The sequence below is a fragment of the Oratosquilla oratoria genome, chromosome 33, assembly GCF_046742065.1.
Source record: "Oratosquilla oratoria isolate Oo_2021 chromosome 33, ASM4674206v1, whole genome shotgun sequence".
In the NCBI taxonomy this organism is placed as follows: domain Eukaryota; kingdom Metazoa; phylum Arthropoda; class Malacostraca; order Stomatopoda; family Squillidae; genus Oratosquilla; species Oratosquilla oratoria.
Genome location: NC_134809.1, coordinates 44,241,983 through 44,257,219, shown reverse-complemented (window position 1 = coordinate 44,257,219; position 15,237 = coordinate 44,241,983). Strand labels below are relative to the sequence as shown.

The window sequence follows — 15,237 nt, the reverse complement described above, 5'->3', positions numbered from 1 at the left end:
AGGTACATACATATACCAAGGCTTTTTCCCCCTTCCAAGGGAGGTTGCCAAAAAGGGAAAGGCATAAAAACACTCCCACCCATTTCATCCCTAAATACACTCCACACCCCTCCCACCCTTCCTCTCATCTGAGCACCTCCTGGATGACGGGTCATCCCTGCACCCTGCCCACCGCCCTGGGTCAGAAGCAGTGTCGCAGGACACAGCACATCCACAGCAAGGCCGCTTCATTTAATCGGCGACCCCCCCTCTCCGTCCCCCCTTGCATATAAGGAGAGGACGGGGAGAAATCCCTTCGGGCTGCGTCAAAACTCACTCACACACACTACCCCACCCCCCACCCCCCCCGCCCATTTCTCCCCATGCAGTCACAACATCATCCATATACAACCATTCTCCACTCACCTCTGTCTTCCGTCCTCTCCCTTCCTTCCTCAACAGACATTCCCCTCTTCCCCAAAGCCCCCTTCACCCCATCCATCCACCTCATCCTAGGACGTCCCCTCATGTTCACTCCCCCCACATCTGCCTTCCATACCTCTTTTACTAGTCTTTCTTCACTCATTCTTTCCATGTGTCCAAACCATCCTAATATTCTTTCATCAACCCTCTCTCCCAAATCCTTTTTCACCCCTGTTCTCCTCCTCACCTCCTCATTTCTCACTCTATCTAGCCTAGTAACCCCCACCATACTTCTCAGACACCTCATCTCAAACACATTCAAACTCCTTCTCTCTTCTTCTCTTATGTTCCACGTTTCTGCCCCATATAGTGCTGTTGGCACAATCACTCCTTCATACAGTCTCCTCTTCGTATCCATTCCCAAATGTCTATTTCTCATTACACTCTTTAAACCACCAAGGCATTTACTCGCTTCTCTCAATCTACATTCTACCTCCACCTTCACTCCACCTTTTCCTGCTACACTTGCACCCAAGTATCTAAAACTATCCACTTCCTCCAGTCGCTCTCCCTTAATGTTCACTTCCAGTCTACTGCCACTTTCACCCCTTGTACATCTCATCACCTTACTTTTACCCACATTTATCTTTAGCTTTCTTCTATCACATACTCTCCCAAACTTTGCCACCAGCTTCCTCAATCCCTCCTCTGACCCTGCCACAAGCGCAGTGTCGTCCGCAAACAACAGCTGGCTCACCTCCCACTTTTCTCCATTTTCTTTAACCATCTCCAATCCCTGACTCACTACCCTAGCATTCACCTCTTGCACCACCCCATCCATGTATAAGTTGAACAGCCAGGGCGACATAACGCATCCTTGACGAAGTCCCACCTTTACTTCAAACCACCTTTACCTTTACTTCAAACAAACAGGTAATTAGTAAATAATAAATTGACATATAACTAATAATACGTGGAATAGCTTAAATACGTGGAATAGCTTAGGTAGCTGAAACACTACATATGTTCAAATTTGAATATAACTGGAAATCAAAACTATACATTAATTTGGAACTACATGAATTTGAGGCTAGGTATGATAAATGATTAGGAGATGGGACTAGTGAGCATTGTTCCTTTTCCTGTATACTACAATTAGGTAAATACACACACACAAATTCAAATCTAAATGTTATAAGTGGAAGTCAAGGATACAGATTAACTTGGAACTGTGCATGAATTTGAGGCTAGGTAGGATAAAAGGAGAATAGTAGAAAGAAGGTCGAATGCATGATTTGGTCTAGATTGGAATATGTGGCAGTGGGTCTTTACATATTGTCAAGGATACAAGGAAAGTAGTGAGCAGCAGAGCACAAGGTATGGTGCTAGCACCTATAAAGTTTCATCTGTTTATTACACTAAGGAAGGAACAGCAAGCTATGCAGATATGTTAGCAGATGATGTAAAAATCATGAGTTACAAATGAGGAGGACTGTCAGCTGTTTAAAAATATGTAGATGTTATATTAGCATGGAAAATTAATTTCAGTATGAAAAAAATAGTGTTGGTAATGGGCATCAGCTCAAAAAAAGTAATCTTTGAACTATTCTTGTGGCAATGAATCCATTAGAAAAGTAAAATAGGAGAAAGATTTGGGAGTACTGATGAAGCCTTTTCTTTGAAGTATTAGTAAGATTGTGGGAGAGTGATCTGGATTGCTGCAGAATGTTAGGGTTGTCCAAAGGATGTGAAGAAATATTTTTCCATCAACATTTTGGTAGCTTAGAAGACAATGTAGAGCAAACTGAAACAATGCATGCATCTATGAAGTGTGATTATTAAAGAATAAGGAGATTAGCCAAAGTTGAAAGAACACATGAAATTGAAGCTAGGTATACTGCATCCCAGTATACTACAATTGGGTAAATACAACAAGATTTGGATAATACCAAGTGTAACAAACAAGTTTGTTGTTGTCATTGTTGTTCCCTAGACTGTCCAGCCAAGCAGTCTCATTTCCCAGAGGAACACCATAACTAAAATGGGGTTTTCCCACAAATCCCATATAGAGTATATATTTTGTTGTTGGCATGTGTATTTGTATACAGTGCAGTCTTCTATAATGTGCTGTATAGTATGGGCTGAAGTCTTACAACCTGGACAATTATTAGTGATGCAGTCATCTGGCTACCTATGGGAGATTGTTGGCTGCACTGTAGCCTAGCCTGATGGACCCTAACTTCTTGGTGGGGAAAGGATTCAGAAGGATGGATATCAGGGGGTCGGGCATGCAGCAATGGTTTTGCAGCATTGCAGATAAAAAAAAATTGAGAGATTGAAAGCACTGGACCTGCCAACATTGAAAGAAAGAAGAGAAAGAGGTAACTTGAGATTTTGTGTTCAGATTCCTTATACAAGGAGGGGGTTATGTTATCCATTTCCCAGAGGGGTTTTCAGCAAAATGTAAACAAAAACTTAAAAAGAAATCATAACTTGTATGCAGTTTGCCCTAGAATATAAAATCTTGATGGTGGGAAAGGAAAGAACTCAAACTTCAAAAAACTAGAGGAATTGCACCTATGTTTCTGAGAGATGGTTCAAATTTGCAAGATCAAATTGAAAATTTAGTTTAGGTTAGTACACCAAATATAGAGCATGTCGGTGAAGATGAAGTTGAAGTTGGTAGATTATGACAGGGTAACAAACAGATTTTGGAAGTTAGCAGGCATATAAGAAATATTTGGATCGGAAAAGATGCGGCTAGGGAACAGAGCTTATAACGGAAACAAAGTTGAAAATGAGAATAAATATGAATGAGGTTATTATTTTATCTTCATTTGTTTTATTTACTTAATTTTATTCTTGTTTTAAAATTATATTTACAATGAACCCTTGCCTATTCACAACTCACTGTTTGCAACCCTATGTATGCAGGTCTTTTCCCATTGAACCTAACTGATGTCTATTTGATTATACTACCTATCTGTGAGTCCTGTGCAACTGCTAGTACCTGAATTTAGGTGTTTATTTTTGTATTTGTTTATTTTTTCAAATTTAAACCTTAAATATTGTCATTATTTCATATCAATTAGAAATTATTTCATATCAATTAGAAATGATCAAAAATACAAATATACAGTAGATAAACTATTATTAAATTCAGTTATACTCAATAACTGTGATGTGGGATGCCTGCATCCACAGCATCAATATTTGTGGCCATGCTATTAACTGGTGAGTTGAGAGTAATTGGGGCACAAGATTCAATCTTTTGTTATTGGTGAGTACAGGAGGTGCCAAGATAAGAGGGAGGGTGGAGGGGAGTGGAATATATAGGAAATGGAATGGGTGGGAGTAGTTTCTATGCCTTTTTCTTTTTGGCTACCTCCTGTGTAAGGGGAAAACCTTTGGTATATGTATGTGTATTTAAGTTTTTTTTTTTTTTTCAAAACCATATAAACCCATTATAACAAGGTTTGTACTTTTAAAATGGGTATTCTAAGTAATTTTTAAGGGACACATCCACTATCCTTGATTTTTCACTATTAGTGGGGTCTTGGAAACAAACCCTCACAGATACCAGAGGATCACTATAAGATTTTGACCAAAGTTTGGGCTTGGGTACCCGGAGGCAAACTAGTTTCCAAGAAAAGAATGTTGTCTGGGTTTATGAATTAAACCTCAGGTTTGGTCAGACTACATCATGGTATCGCTGCTTCTCAGTAGTCACAAGTTGTACAAATTTCCCTTGGTTTTTTCCTGCACTAGTCATGTTTGTAGTCTTCCTTTGGGTAAAATAAAGCATTTATCATCAGAAACTTCCCCAGATTATTGCTTAAGGAAGTAGGGAAGCAAACTTAGGAAATTGCTTATCAACTAAGTGGCCATGTTGTAAGATGCAGTGCTGTAAGGTGGCAAGTGGGAAGGTGTGATGCCATGTCAACTCATTAAAAGGGGTCTGGTAGGCCTTAATAAGACATCTAGGCATGCTGACAACATCATTAAGAGAGACTTAGAGAAGTTTCCCTGTATTTTGACCTGTAAAGTTAAAGAAAGTACAATAGTGTGTATAGTGAAGTGCCTGTACTATTAGTCAGTGAACAATTGAGCTTGGGTATTCCAATCACCATCCTTTGAAGAAACTTATTTTCACCTATATGCAGAGGGCAGTTTCCTTCCCTGCCTCCCATTGAATTTGTCTCATTTAACCTCTTCACTCCGGGGCACATCGCATGTCTGGCAGCATTAGCTGCCCGACGTGTGATGTTGCGTCATGATAATCGCATTATAAAAAATAAAGTTAGTGCTCAATCGTTTGTTCTCTTACACCCGTGAATTTTGATAACCATAAAAAATATGATGAAGCCAGTTTAGAGAGAATGGAGGTTACGTAGGTACGACTACAATAAATATAATCAAGACGCCGATGTCGGCATCATCGCATACCCACTTGCTCCTCATGACACCTATGTAGGCGTCACCGTATGGAAGTGGTTAATACCTTCTTGGCATTTTTGTTATCTGGGCGACGACCCTTTGATAACCGAGGTTGAAGGTTGTCTTAGCCTGTGCTGAGCAGCACTTGTCATTATTCTTGTTGCTGCAGTGCCATTTTATTCAGTTTGATCTTTTATATGACCTTGTCAGTAACGAAGAAATTAAATCTGTACAAGTTATTCTTTTTGTTCCAAGTGACTCACCATATGCTCTGGCTCCTTCCAAGCTTTTTGATCAGCTGCAGTGACTTCTTATGATGGTGAAAGGATTAGTGCAAATATTTTTTGTAAGTCCATGAATAAACTGGGTATTAAAGTGTAACTTAAGTGAGTGTTCTTTGTTGCAGTTGGCAGAATGGATGAAGGATTACTGTCTTTGAAGTGGAACAACCATAAGTCAACATTTTTTCACATATTGGGAGTTTTACGAGAAAAGGTAAGGTATCATGAGAGCCCTCACATCAGAAATTATTTGTCAAGTAGTTGAATTGATATTAGATAATCTATAGTTTGGAGAAGAGGAAAAAGATTGGATAGTTTAAAGTACGCAATTATCTTTTTAGGTGTTGGTTATGAAATGATTGCAAAGTCATTGTATGATCCAGATCCAAACATTGCACACAAGATACAGAATATGGCATCTTAATACTGTTCAACATTTGCGCAATAGGAATTTAACTATTGAAAATATTTTTGGAGTTCTCGGATTTGTTAATAGCAACGCATCTGTTTTTGCATGAATGTTGACATTGAACGGGGAAAGAGCAGTGAATTTTTACTATTTATGGCAGATGGGTTCAGCCATGGTTGTAGACTGGTTGGTCTCTTATTTGATAATAATTGTTTTATATTTTTCCTCGTATCCATTTGTTGGTGATATAATATTATTAACATGTTCTTCAATTCTTGCAAGTTTGCTTACACATTATTGCCTTTGTATTTCAGCAAACCTACACAGATGTAACGTTAGCATGTGAAGGCAAGTTGTATCCAGCCCACAAGTTTGTCTTATCAACGTGTAGTGAATATTTCAATGAGATATTCAATAGCACAAGTGGCAACAGTGTAGTGATAGTGCTAAAAGATGTGCGTAGACAAGACCTGGAGTACCTCCTGGACTATATGTATTTGGGTGAAGTTGATGTGGCTCAGACGGAACTTGCTAGTCTCATAAAGACTGCAGAGTGCCTAAGGATAAAAGGGCTGGCAATACCTGATGATGAGCCACCAAGGACTAGCAGAAAGTCTACTAGTGATGGTCATGAGAGAGGTCAAAGTCCACCATCTAAGAAAAGGAGACGGCCGTCTGAGGAGGACCGGCAAAGGACTGGTAGTGTGAACAGCACCAACAGTAGCAGTAGTAGAATATCTCAAGGTGGTCCTTCCTTAGCCAACAGTCAGACACATGCGACTCCTTCCTCTTCACCATCTCAAACAGCTGTGCAGTCTTCCCCTGGAGGAGGAGCTTCTCCACAGCTCCAAGCTGCCTCTTCCTCCTTAAACACAGCCACCACTACCACCTCTACCTTCACCACTCCAACATCCCTTCCCTTGGCATCACCATCCCATGCTCCAGTTATTAAACAAGAAGTTGCAGAGCCACCTGAAGTACCAGAAGTCTATTTAAATGAACACTATGAAGAGAATGAGACGAAGCCAGACCTTTTAGATCAAGGAGCCCAAGGGGAACATAGTCTTGCCATTGCGGGGCCCTCGGGCATGCAAGGGGTGAGTATATTAATAGGTTTGGTTACTGGTTTATGCAAATATTGATAAAGTAACTTTTGCTGTATTCCAATGTGTGTGTGAGAGAGAGATATAGCTTTAAGTTTCACTGACTGGAAACCTGCAGCCCCACAGTGGCTAGCAACATTTCTCTTGATAGAAACATATTAGTGTGAGACTATTTCTATGTTACCAGTTGATGGTAGTAAGAAGAAAGTAGTTGCTAGTTTTCCACTGTATGTGAAAAAGTGGAAGAAATAGTTGAAATTGACAGAAAGAGATATTTTGCCCAGTCTGGAGACCAAATGCCAGCCCCCTGGAATAATCCTGATGGAGGTGAGAGAATGAGGTTGATGGGTATTAAATGAGCAGCAGGAAGGTGATTCTGCATTCCATTTTGCAGAGCCATCTTGAGCTGGTACCTCTCATTGGCCCCATGTATGTGTATATAGATGTATACATTCCAAAAGACTTTATACCACTTGCAAGGGAGGTGGCCAAGTCAAAGCATACACCCATCCAATAATACTTGTTCATCACCTCTCCCAGCATTTATGTATACATGTAGAGTAAAACTTCACAGATTCAGATTTTGGGAATATCTGGACAAAGACTTTGTTAGTTTTAAACTTTAAAGGTGATGATAAATTAATCTATGTCCAAGGGCTTTTACCCTTATAAGGGAGGGAGCCAAGATTACATTACATTACATACATAAAATGTTAATAATTAAATATTTACCTAAGAAGTTTTTAAATAAATGTCAGTCGTTACATAAGTGTAACATGATTTTATTTATTGTATGTATTTCTTATTTCTGTAGGATTAGAAATGGAGAGAGTGAGTGGTTCAAGGTAAAGATAGGACTTCGTCAGGGATGTGTTATGTCACCCTGGCTGTTCAACTTGTACATGGATGGGGTGGTGTGAGAGGTAAATGCAAGGGTGGTGGATCAGGGATTGGAGATGGTTAAAGAAAATGGAGAAAAGTGGGAGGTGAGCCAGCTGTTGCTTGCAGACTACACTGCGCTTGTAGCAGGATCAGAGGAGGTATTGAGGAAGTTGGTGATAGAGTATGGGAGAGTGTGTGAAAGAAGAAAATTGAAGATAAATGTGAGTAAAAGTAAGGTGATGAGATGTACAAGGGGTGAAAGTGGCAGCAGACTGGCAGTGACCATTAAGGGAGAGCGACTGGAGGAAGTGGATAGTTTTAGATACTTGGGTGCGAATGTGAAAGGAAAGGGAGGAGTGGAGGTAGAATGTAGATTGAGAGACGTGAGTAAATGCCTTGGTGGATTAAAAAGTGTAGTGAGAAATTACATTTGGGAACGGATGTTAAGAGGAGACTGTATGAAGGAGTGATTGTGCCAACAGCACTGAATGGTGCAGAAACATAGAACATAAGAGAGGAAGAGAGGAGATTGAATGTGTTTGAGATTAGGTGTCTGTGAAGTATGATGGGGGTTACTAGGCTTGATAGAGTGAGAAATGAGGTGGTGAGGAGGAGAACAGAAGGGTGGTAAGGGAGCTGGGAGATAGGGTGAATTAAAGGGTATTGGGATGGTTTGGACACATGGAAAGAATGAGTGAAGAAAGAGTTATGGAATGCAGATGTGGAAGGTGTGAACTTGAGGGGGGCGTCCTACAATAAGATGGATGGATGGGGTGAAAGGGGCTTTGGGGAAGAGGGGAATGTCTGTTGAGGAAGGATGGGAGAGGACAGAAGACAGGAGTGAATGGAAAATGGTTGTATATGGATGATGATGTGATGCATGAGGTGGAATGGGTGGGGGGATGGGGTGCGAGGTAGTATGTGTGAGAAAAATATGACTCAGCCCAAAGGGATTTCTCCCCGTCGTCTCCTTTTCTGAATGAGGGGACAGAGAGGGGGGGGGGGTTGCCGATTTAAAGAAGCGGCCTTGCTGTGGATGTGCTGTGTCTTTTGACACTGCCTCTGACCCAGGGCAGTGGACAAGATACAGGAATGACCCGTCATCCAAAAGCTGCCAAGATAAGAGGGAGGGTAGAGGGTGGAGGGGATGGAATGGAATGGGTGCAAATGGTTTTTATGCCTTTGGTTTTTGGCTACCTCCCTTGTAAGGGGGAAAAAGCCTTTGGTATATGTATGTATGTATTTCTTGTTTCTTGTAAAAGAAAAAAGAATTAATTCCTCTAGATTTATTTTAGGGTTATTTTTTAAGCCAATTTGTGAGGTAAATTGTATGAAACCTTTTCATTCTTTTATATATATATATATATATATATGTGTGTGTGTGCGTGTGTGTAATTTTACCTACCTAGTTGTATTATACGGGAAGGGAGCTATGCTCATAGTGACCCGTCTTTGTATCTTTCACCATCAAGTTTATTCTTAAATTCTTGAGTAGTATTTACACACACTGTTGCCTCATCCAATTTATTCTAGATATCCACCACACTGTGTGGGAAGCTATTCTATTTCAGATCTCTTCTAAAACTATACTTTTCGAGTTTTTGATGACCTTGTTTTTCTCTTGTTCCACTTTAATAAATCATCTCTATCTAGGACTTTCATTCCTTTCATAAATCTGTAAATAGTAGATATCTTTCTCTTCTGTGTTCCAGGGTTGGTAGTTCCAATTTTGACACTCTATGTTCATATATCAGTTTGGAGAGAGAGTGTGTGTGTGTGTGTACATACATTTGTATATAATAAGGGGCACCATCCCTTCTGATAAAGGGAGCTTGTGACGTTAAACTGAATCGGTCATCATATTTACCTAGTTGTATTTTACGGGAAGAGAGCTATGCTCGTAGTGACCCGCTTTTGTATTTTTCAGCCTCCAGTTTGATCTTAAATGCTTGTATAGTTTTTGCACTCACTGTTTCTTCAATCACTTTGTTTCAGATATCTATCACTGTGTGGGAAGCTATTCTTCTTCAGATCTCTTCTGTAACTATCCCTTTTAAATTTCTTTTTGTGTCCTCTGGTTTTTCTTCTATCCCACTTTAACAAGTCATCTTTATCAAGGACTTCCATCCCTTTCATAATTCTGTATATGGTTAGCAGGTCTCCTCTTTCTCTTCTTTGTTCCAGGGTTGGCAGGTTTTTTTTTCATCTCTCCTGTATTTCCTTCATTCATAATAATTATAATATTTCACAATTAGTTTTAACAGTCTATTGGGACCAATATTGTACAGAGGATATTGTAATCAAGAAATTAAGAATACATATACCATGGATGAGGTGATGGAGAGGGAGGTCACTGATTAAATGAAGGAGCCTTGCTCTAGATGTGCTGTGTCTTGTTGCATTTCTTCTGACCCAGAGCAGTGGGCAAGATGCAGGGATGGCCTGTCATCCAGGAGGAGCCAAGAAAAGAGTGAGTGAGGGTTGGTGAATGGGAGTAGAGTATGTGGGGATGGAATGGGTGGTAGTGGATTAATGCCTTTTGACTTTGGCTACCTCCTTTGCAAGGGGGTTGGGAGCCCTTGGTATATGATATACATACCAAAAGCCCTTTACCCATTTTAATGAAGGCGGATGAGTCAAAAATGTACACCCTCCCTTCACCTGTCCCACACACAACCAAAACCTGTCCCATCTATCTTGGTTTCTCATGAATGGTCATCCCTGCCCCATGTCCAATGCATGGGTCAGAGGCAATGCAGCAAGACATAGCACCAGAGCAAGGCCTACTATCTGAAACTGGATTACCCTCCACCATATCATTATATTGTGATCCCTCCCCCCCCCTCTCAAGAAGTTCTCTCCATCCATGTCTGCTTTCCTTACATTTTGTTTTTCTTTATGTATTCTTTCTATATGCCTGAAGTGGTACAGCAGTCTGTAATCAACCCTGTCAGCCAGCTCTTTCCACCCGTGCTCTCTGCTTCATTACATTTCTCACTGTCCATCACACACACACACACACGCACGCACGCGCACACACACACACACACACACACACACACACACACACACACACACACACACACACACTCATATATATATAACATTTTTTCCCCCTTACAAGGGAGGTAGCCAAAAAACAAAGGCATTAAAACCACTCCCACCCATTCCATCCCCAACATACTCCACTCCTTTCCACCCTCTTCCTTCCCTCTTATCTTGGCACCTCTTGGATGATGGGTCATTCCTGCATCTTGCCCAATGCCCTGGGTCAGAAGCAGTGTCACAAGACATAGTACATCCACAGCAAGGCTGCTTCATTAAATCGGTGACCCTCCCTCTCTCCATCCCCTCATGCAGAAAAAAAGACTGGGACAAATCCCTTCAAGCTGCATCAATTTATTTCTCGCACATACTCCCTCGTGCATCACAGCATCATCCATACACAATCATTCTCCATTCACCCCTATCTTCTCCTGTCCTTCCTCAACAGACATTCCCCTCTTTCCCAATGGCCCTTTTACCACATCCATCTCATCCTAGGTCACCCCTTCATGTTCACTCTTTCCACTTCTGCCTTCCACACCTCTTTTACTAGTCTTTTTTCACTTATTCTTTCCATGTGTCCAAACCAACCCAATATTCTTTCATCCACCCTATTCCCAACTCCCTTTCCACCCCCGTTCTCCTCCTTGCCTCATTTCTCACTCTATCCAGCCTAGTAACCCCTATCACTTCTCAGGCACCTCATATCGAACACATTCTCCTCTTATGTTCCATGTTTCTGCCCTATACAGTGCTGTTGGCACAATCACTCCTTCATACAGTCTCCTCTTAGTATCCATTCCCAAATGTCTATTTCTCATTACACTTTAATCCCCCAAGGCATTTACTCTCTTCTCTCAGTCTACATTCTACCTCCACCTCCACTCCTCCCTTTCCCGCCACATTTGCATCCAAGTATGTAAGACTATCCACTTCCTCCAGTCTCTAATACACACTTCCAGTCTGCGACTACTTTCTCCCCTTGTACATCTCATCACCTTTTACCTGCATTTATCTTCAACTTCTTTATTTCGCACACATTCCCAAACTTTGTCACTAACTTCTTCAATCCCTCTGATCATGTTACAAGTGTAGTGTCGTCATCAAACAACAACTGGCTTATCTACCACTTTTCTCCATTTTCTTTAACCATCTCTAATCCCTGACCCACTACCTCTCGCACCACTCCATTTATGTATAAATGGAACAGCCAGGGTAATATAACACATCCCTGATGAAGTCCCACCTTTACCTCAGACTACTCTCTCTCCCCATTTCTAATCCTAACACAAGCTCTACTACTCTCATAAAAATTGACTGCTCTAAAAAACTTTCCTCCTATCCCATATATCTGCAATACCTCCCACAGTGCCTTCCTGTCTACCCTGTCATAAGCCTTTTCCAGATCCATAAAAGCCCAGAAAACATCCTTACCTTTTCCTATAGCTTTTTCACAATCATGTCTTACCACAAAAATCTGATCTACGCAGCCCGTACCTGTCCTAAACCCACACAGTTCCTAACCAATTACTCCCTTTGTTACTCTCCTAATTCTCTCAATTGAGATCCTCCCATAAGCCTTCCCAAGTACACTTAACAAGCTGATCACTTTGAAACTACTACACTCACACTTGTCCCCTTTTCCCTTGTAAAGTGGAACTATACAGGCACTCCTCCAGTCCTCTGGTACGCTACCCGCCATTCTTCTGAAAAACTTCAGTTCAGTTTCAGGTCTCTATACAGTGGCATGGGCACAATTGGTCCCATGTATTTACCAAGTTGTATTTTACGGGACGACATCTATGCTTGTTGTTACCCGTTTTTGTATCTCCCCACATCCAGTTTATTCTTAAAATCTTGTATAGTTTTGACACTCACTGTTTCTCCGTTTAGTGGGAAGTTATTCTTTTTTCAAATCTCCTCTGTGACTGTCCTTCTTTAGCTTCTTTTTGTGTCCTCTTGTTTCTCTTCTGTCCCATTTTAACAAGTAGTCTCTATCAAGAATTTCCATACCTTTCATAATTCACCTTTCTCTTCTTTGTTCCAATGTTGATAGATGTAATTTCTCCAATCTTTGTCAAATTTGATAGTGTAATTTATTTATTTTATTGTTATTTATTTGTTTATTTATTTATTTATTTTATTTATGTATTTATTTATTTTTTTCATCCCTAGGTACCAATTTTTCATGGCACTGTTCATCATAATCCCCCTTGACATTTACTTGTGTTCCTTATTCTGTGATTGACCCCCACCCCCTTTTCTGTATTTCCTGCTACATGTGAGCACAATTATTTAAAGATCTCCAATGCACCTCTGCCATCATCCCTTGTACATTTTGTAACCTCAGTTTTTCCCATATTTACTTTTAACATCTCTTGCATGTCCTACCAATTCCTACCACCAAGTGCTTTAGTTTGTCCTCAGACTCTGCTACAAATGCAGTGTTGCCCACAAACAATTGACTCGCTTCTCACTACTAACTCCAATTCCTGCCTAACAGTCTTATGTTAACCTCTCACCACCCCATTAAATAACTGTGGTGGTATTTCACAACCGTGGCACAGCCCTGCTTTCACCTCAGACCATTCACTATTTTCATTTCCTATTCTCACAAGCCCTACTACTCTCTCCGTTTGACAACCAGCTAGATCAGGTGCCTTATCAGCTTTCATCTCTTAATACTTTTTGTATAGCACTTCCTATAGCCCAGTACTTCTCTATCATCATTATTTTCCTGGCTTTTCTCACCATCAAACTCAATGTGGACCCTCTCCTCCTCAACACAAATTCCCTCAAAATAATTCTCTTCATCCTCCCCTTACATCTGCTCCCTTCACCTTCTCTACCCAGCTCACCCATCCCATCCTTATTTTCTTCTAAAACATCTTTTTATTCTCAAAAAATCTCCATGAAACACCAATCTTGCTTTAAATTCACTCTCTTCTAGGATGGTGTGTTTTGCTTCTACTCTGTTCTGTAGCCCTCATGTGATTGCCCATTTCTTTTTTGCAACTGTTCTTTGTTTATATCTATTACCACCACCACTTTATTTCACCATTTACTGCTATTACTTTGTTCCCTGTCATTTTCCATATCCCATATACTGTCTTTGTACACTTCAGCACCTTTTCCTTGAAACATGCACATTCCTCTGTCCCCATTTCTTTCTATTTTTTCTTTATTTCTCCTCATCCTCATCCACCACTCTCATCTCCACATGTTATTTTGAATCCTCTTGCTTTTCAAATTATTTGTTCACACTCAGTACCTCACTTCTCCACTTCTCATTCTATTCTTCTAATTAACTTGTCATTTCCTTTCTACCATATAATTATCAGACAATCCATTGCTTTCTCCCCAAAATATATTTACATCCAGATATTTGCCAACCCTTTTAGACATTGCTACATAGACTATCAACTCCTGCTCATCTACCCTCCTACCCACCACCCTGGTTCACATATACTTATGCTTGTCTTTCTTATTTAACACTATGTTCACAGTATCATTTCCCTTTCAGTACGTATCTCCAACGTAACTTTGCTCTAGTTACTACCACCTTATTCCTTCCTACTTATCAATTTATCAGCTCATTGCCTTCTCTAGCATCAAGATTCCCCAACAACACAGCATATAGTTCTCCTAAAACTATACATTTGTTTACATCAAACCCATTCTTAAGGTGAAAAAGAATCCTTGCTGAAGACAAAGCATTGGGAAATAGTCTTAAATGTGCACATATGTGTAATAGAAAATGATGCATGAAAGTGTACATGTACTGCACTGTGTATTGTAAATTGTGTTTCGGTGTTACATATATCATACCATGTTTTTGATGATTTGTAATCAGTCTTACAGTGTCACTACATAAAAGTGTTGTAAAGGGAGTTGTGTGACATGCACACATTATTTGGTTAGGTGTGAGTTGTATATATTACATAGGTATATACCATTGTCACCATGGTTCACCATGGTCTTAGATCATCTGTTAGACTTATGATTGATATTGTTACCCTCATGGATGAGAACTCAGAGTTCACATATGGCCCAGTTTATGAGTAATATTATGTATATAATACATTTAATTTCTAAGGTCCTTTTTCCCTGTACAAGTGAAGTAGCCAAGTCAAAATGTGCTCCTGCTTCATAAACATGTATACCAAAGGCCTTTTCCTCATCATAAACAAATCAAATTTGTGGGACCACCCCCTCCTATCACAGCACCTTGGGGATTAAAGGTTGCCATCCCCTACCACACCACTTGGGTCAAAACCCATACATTGAAGTACAGTATGACTTTTCCATAACAGGCTCTGACAGCATGAACTGAATTACCTCCACTGATATCATATGCATAAGAGTGAATAGAGGGGAATTTTGAATGGATGAAAGGGTTTCATGGTCTAAAAGTATGTTCTCATTTGTTTTTAATCTTGTAATACACATCGAGTCCTTTTTACCCCATATAAGGGGGTAGTCAAGTTAAAACACACTTCAGTTTTATACACAAGTGAAATCCAATTAACCTCTTCGATACAATGACACCTACGTAGACGTCATGAGGCGCAAGTGGGTATGCGAGGATGTCTGTGTCTTGATTATATTTATTTTGTAGTTGTAGACGAGTGGCCCCCAAATTCAGTGAACTGGTTTGATCATGTTTTCTGTGTTTATT

The 15,237-nt window shown here is 40.2% G+C and overlaps 1 protein-coding gene across 8 annotated transcripts in view; it reads left to right on the top strand.

Annotated features, from left to right (window-relative positions):
* LOC143017871 (uncharacterized) overlaps nucleotides 1-15,237 on the top strand; it is an 86,761-nt gene that overhangs the window by 10,871 nt on the left and 60,653 nt on the right. For all 8 annotated transcript variants that reach the window (XM_076172872.1, XM_076172873.1, XM_076172877.1 and 5 more), the window contains 2 exons: nucleotides 5,246-5,334; nucleotides 5,844-6,626. In XM_076172872.1, the coding sequence (XP_076028987.1) occupies nucleotides 5,254-5,334; nucleotides 5,844-6,626 (864 nt within the window). In that variant the 5' untranslated portion in view covers nucleotides 5,246-5,253. The remainder of the gene's footprint in view (nucleotides 1-5,245; nucleotides 5,335-5,843; nucleotides 6,627-15,237) is intronic.